This window comes from Poromitra crassiceps (genome assembly GCF_964638095.1).
Source record: "Poromitra crassiceps genome assembly, chromosome: 6".
Lineage (NCBI taxonomy): Eukaryota > Metazoa > Chordata > Actinopteri > Beryciformes > Melamphaidae > Poromitra > Poromitra crassiceps.
Window position 1 is genome coordinate 4,923,225 of NC_139627.1, and position 5,888 is coordinate 4,929,112.

General features: G+C 47.2%; 1 protein-coding gene across 1 annotated transcript; it reads right to left on the reverse strand.

The window, feature by feature from the left end:
• Positions 1-1,335: 1,335 nt before the first annotated feature.
• Positions 1,336-5,671, reverse strand: slc52a3-1 (solute carrier family 52 member 3-1; the record flags this gene model as incomplete). Its single annotated transcript, XM_083638633.1, has 3 exons — positions 1,336-1,548; positions 3,015-3,138; positions 4,659-5,671. 3 exons carry the CDS (start codon positions 5,669-5,671, stop codon positions 1,336-1,338), a joined length of 1,350 nt encoding a protein of 449 aa, XP_083494759.1.
• Between the last annotated feature and the right edge of the window lie 217 nt (positions 5,672-5,888).

The window sequence follows — 5,888 nt, forward strand, 5'->3', positions numbered from 1 at the left end:
TAGGGCTAATTGTGGCCCCGTTCTCCTTCCGGTTTTTTTGTTTTGCCTCAGTGTCGGGGGGTCAGGGAAGCTCCCAAGTGACCAGCGGCAGGAGCAACAGCCAGTGGCCCCCTCTGAGTGTCAGTAATTAGAGCCCTCCTCCTCCCTGTGCTTCCCCACAGACCCAGGCCTGGGGACCTCTCGCTCCCCGTCTGAGGGGCGGGGCGGGGGGTGGGAACAGCTGCTGATGGGAAAGCACTCTCTGGTTCCCATGGATGACCAGCCTCCCTCCGTCCTCCTCTGAGGATGTGCAGGAGCATCCTTGATGGGGATGATGGGGGGCTTGGACCAAACATGGGACTAGAAACGTGCCTGTCTGTTCCTTATGACTGACTGGGCTGACTGCATGCGTCCTGTCTGTCTGTCTCTCTCTGTCTAATGTAAGCTTTTCAGTCAGTATTTAAGTATACCGTAAACAATGAGATTCACAAGAGCAAAACCCTTGACTTGTCCCTTCCATCCCACTGATGTTACCAAAGCCCTTGTCCACTGAAGGCAAAACACAACTGTTAGCACACAGCTGCCCATCGTCCTGTCTGTCATATATTAACACCTGTAAAAACCCATCAACAGCTTGTTTTTGTTTCACTATTTCATTGATAGGTAAGAACTGATAATATAATAAGTGCATTAATGATCAACATTACAACCTGAGCATACGAGCGGAAAACAAGTTTTCACGGATTTATTTTATTCCTTTCATGAATTCACAGTATTAAATGTATTTCCTGTGCTGCAAGGATTTATGGTGACTGGGCCATGCATGCACTGGCCACCTGCAGGATGGAAGTGGAACAGGTTTTTTACTATAGACCTATAGAGGTTAACTTGCGCCATCTAGTGAGCAAATGCGCAACAACTGCCTGAAGGTTTCAACAGAGATTGCAACATCTTGCTGCAATGCAATTTTGACAAGGAAATGTGCAAATAATTAAAATATCTATCTATGCCCCAGTAATGTGTTGTACAATGACTAGTTCACAACCTCACAAAATAGATTCCCATCATATCGTATCAAATGACTTTGACCCCCATTTGAATGCAATTTTAATACAGGCATTAAGTACAAACAATTGACAAAAATAATAATAGAAAAAGGTGAAGAAAACACATGAAAACACTCCCTTAACAAAATACTGTAGCATCCTGGTCCAGCAGAAGAATTTGAATTGAAGAGTCCTGTCTCAAGCGGTCAGTTGCAGATGCTTTGGTCCATGCAGTCCTCGTCTGTTGTGGCCATTGGGATATAATATGAATCTTTATTTATGTCGATGGTTGTGTCTCTCAGATGAACTATCATAACGGACATTTAGTGTTGCAGAAGTCTCCTGACCGAAACAGCCGGTAGACGTTGACCAGTGGGAACATGGTGACTGAGCCGACCAGGGAGCCCATCTGTTGCGCAGCTCCACACCAGACCAGGGCGCTGTGGCTGTGGTCTCTCAGGATGACACCCACCATGACCTTTACATATGTCAGGGTTCCAGTGAAGAAGACCCACGACAGTACCTGGGGATTGCGAGAGAGAGCAAGGTCTATTATACTGAGCACTTTAGCTGAACTATTATCTCGCAAAGGACTACAATCTAATTTCATGGTTGAAATGCAAATCGAGTATTATCCATCATTATTTTCAGACTTGATACCTTAACTAAAGCCTGACAACACAAAGTGACCTTATCAACAGGTGTGTGATGACTCTTAGCAGTTGAACTTTGCCACAGGCATTTCCCTGATAAAACACTGAGAAGGGTTTCTAGATAATCTGTGTTTATTCTGCCTGCGCCAGTCTCTTACACAGTATCTGTTGAAAGAAACTATATTCTCACAATAATCAATCGTTGCATAATACTTTATCAATATAGATATAGTATAATATTAACACACATTCTGTACTGTGCGGCGAGAGTGGAGAGAAAGAGGCCATTGTTCGTTTCTCACAAACACGTTAAACTAATGGGATTGTGCCAGAAAGAGAGGTTGGTATCAAATATAATATTGCAGCAGGCCAAGAGCAGGAAGACTCACTCCTGCTGTAAGTCTCGGCCTTGAGCTAAAAGACAATAGGTGCTTTCCTTCAGCAATAGCTGTATTGACGCACTGACCACATTCCAACAGTTATACCAATTAGAGCGCTAAGACTAACCCTCAAGGTCAGGGGTGGGCAACTGGCGGCCCGCGGGCCGCATGTGGCCCCCGACCTCACTCAGTGTGGCCCCTGGGTCAATTTCCTTCTCTTTTTTTTAGCAAGGCTGACGTTTTTGGTTATGTTAGGTTAGACCACCCAAATCTTTGTTTTTATTTTACTGTACATCCCAGAACATGGCGCTAATGGCGTTAGCATTGTCCATCCACATACTGTTGAACGTTAGCATTTGAGCTAACGCTATTGTAACAAACTATATCCAGGATGCACATTGCGTCATGCAACATTACCAATCTGTTTAATATGACATATTTGGGTGATGTACGCCATCAAATTGCTGTAGCGGGCTGTTTTAAAGCTAGAGCAAAGTTTCTGGTGTCATCTGAATGGAAAAATGACTAAATTTGAATATGAAAAAATATAAATGTTGGTATAATAAACTTTGATTACCAGTCCTTTTCATCAAATTAGTAGCTATAATTGGGATTGATGGTGTTACAGTAGGCTACAGGTGAAAGTGCACGGTCACAATCTGGCCCTCTGATAGCAAGGGCATTTTTTTGTGGCCCTCTCTATCATCAAAGTTGCCCATCCCTGCTCTAGGTGGAGCATGGTGTGTGTGCGTGTGTGTGTGTGTGGGGGGGGGGGGGGGGCGTGTTAGAAGGTAGAAAATAATCTGAAGATGAAATTCTTGGTCAGACCTTATCTGAAGAATAAAGCCAAAAGAAAAGGAGTCACATTCATTCTGTGTTCAGCTTCCGAAACCTGAAGTGGAAAATGGAAGAATGAAGAAAAATCCTCGACAACATAATCTTCATGTATCACTCACGATGATTGCCTCTCCCGCTGCAGAATCTTGGAGCAGAGGACAGGGACTCATAGCTGCCATAGCCATGTTATAGCTGCCAAATCCTGTCCCCAGCAGACCCAGCACAGCGAGAAGGAGCAGCGACCTGAAAACAATGTAGGACAGGATTTGTAATCAGCAGAGCCGCCTTGCATCATCATATCCTCAGGAAGTAACTCCATATCTCTTATCATTAAGAATGCAAAGTCTCTGTGTGTGAGCAGAATTGTGTTCGGCCACAGCTATGCCATTTTTTTATGCCATTAGGTAATGATGATTGCCCTAATTACGTAATGATGATGGCATGTCATGTCACTCGAGCGATGATGACATCATCTGGTGACATCCATCGCTGATGACATCACTCACTGATGACATCATCATGGAGTGCTTGAGTGACATCACACGGTATCTTTCGGGAAGCGTAAAGAGCACCCCCTGCAGGTGACTTAACGGAGCTGGGTTATCTAATTAGGTAATTAGGGACGATTAATTGGCCTAATTACCTAATGATTGCCCTAATTACATAATGATGTGATGTCACTCGAGCAATGATGACATCATCTGGTGACATCATCACTGATGACGTCTTCATTGAGCGACATCACCAATTCTATACATAAGTGATATCATGAGTGATTTGTGATGAATTTGAGTGTGTCCCGGAGGCTTTTGGAGACCACTGTGTTCCATCCAGACCAGGGGGGTCGAACTCCCAGGAGCGGTCTAACTCCCACAGATCCACTAGTACAGATAAAGACAGCTTATCTTTCAAAGGGGACTTTGATTCTCCCACATAAACTGGAACGATTAGTGCAAATGTTTTGAAAAGGTTAAAGTCGAGCTGAACCCAAAAATGATTTTTCTTTTCTTTTAGTTCAAATACCTGGGTATGCAGTGCACCTATTTAATAATGTATGCCAAACAAATCACAACAATCTAATTTCTTTAGTTTTTCACACTTTTTCACATCAAAAGTTCATTTTTCAAGATTTCATTGATAACAGTAATGTACAGTTTGCTGACCTCACCTAGTAGGCCTACTATCAAATTTCTACCCCATATCAACCAATCATATCACGACATGCAGCTGTCAATCAAATCTTCATTTCAGGATAATTTTCTCTTCCAAATGAAGTAGAAAATGGCGCCTAGTGCCTGTCATCTGGCAGAATTCCTATCCCATAAACTAACTACTAACTTGGCCAAATGTTAGAAACATGAACAAAAAACAAATACTATAATCTCTAAGAATGCAAAGAAATGTAACTGGCTCGTTAAAACGCACATTCCAGGAATATTATTTGCATTTATATCGATAATGGCGCGCGCACCTCCGAGCCTGACGGCCTCCCTGGCTGTCAGGGGTCGTCTCTCGGAGATTCCAGGCGGGCAGGCAGCACCTATGCATCGGATTGTCCGCTCGCTCCGCACGAAGCCGGTGGCTGCCTGGTGCTCCGCGGATCCCACTGGCGTAGCACAGTCGACAGAATTGTCAAATCAAATCATCGACACCGTATATGGTCCGCCTCTCAATTTGTTTTCAGTCTGAAACGGACTGAGATGCACGTGAGGAACGGGTTCACCTCGACTTTAATGAAAAGTGGATACCGATGTAGTTTTTACCTGTTGGGGAAGAACATTGCGATGGTGCAAGCCACTGGGTTGGCCATGGATGCCAGAGCTGCGGAGAGGTGATAGGCCAGGTTCCCGTAGGGCATGCAGGAGTACGTCTGCACAGAGGGCAGCAGTCCGTTGGTCGCAGCGTTAACCCACACCACCAGGAAGTAGATGAAGGACAGCTGGTACACGGAGTGTTTCGCTTTGGCCGGTAGCGACCTGCTCTGGCCGGTCCCCTCTTCGCCCTGGCGTTTCACACCCTCGCCATCGGTCTCTGCCCCGGGGTTGTCCAGGCCAGAGCCGACAGATGCCGCGGCGTCTGGCACGAGGTTCTCCGTGGACGGCTCCCATGTCTGAGGAAGTCTGTTCAGTGCGCAGAAAGCAGCCAGGCTCACGCACATCATGGCTGCCAGGAAGAAGAAGAAAACCTCCGTGGAAAAGTGGGGCGGAAAATACTGGGTCTGTAAGGACCACGCGTCCCCGCCGTCCGAGTGGTTTCCCGAGGCCTGCGAGGAGTTGACACATTTGGCCATGCCGACCCCTTGTGCCAGGGCCACCAGGGCGGGGACGAAGCCGCTGAGTCCTTCCCCAATAAAGAACGTGGTGATGTACTTTGCCGGAAGCTGCGTCATGAAAGGCAGGAAGGTCACCGAGGAAGTGCAGTCCACCAGAGAGAGGAAGAAGGTGATGATGAAGAAGGCGGTGCTGCGCGACGCTCCGGCCACGACGGTCGTCTCGCGCCAGAAGAAGGCGAGCAGGAGGCAGGACAGCACGCCGACGGACAGGACGGAGTAGATGACCACGGGCTCCTTCAGGCGGCCCGGGCACAGTTTGTGCATGAGAGTCACCAGCACAGGTCCCAGGTTGGCCAGCTGGATGATGACGGTCAGGTAGGAGGGAAGCTCCCATCCCTCGGGCAGAGTGTTGACGATGAGGGGCAGCTCCACCCACAGGCCGTTCACAGCCACCCAGGAGCCCAGGCCGAAGGCACAGGCCAGCAGGTGGATGAGGAGAGCCATGCTGCATGCAGCCCCGATCGGTCTGAGGCAGTCTGCAGACACTGGTGTAGCAGCAACCTCCCCCGAATGGTTCAACTCCTGCGACTTGTCATACCTTGAGGAGAAAAAAGCCCCCAGAGGCTTACATTTTGCTGCTCCATTGCTCCAAAATACAACTTCTGAAGGAGAGCCTCTTTAGATATTTAAGGTTGACTGACCACAACAGGGATTTCAAAAT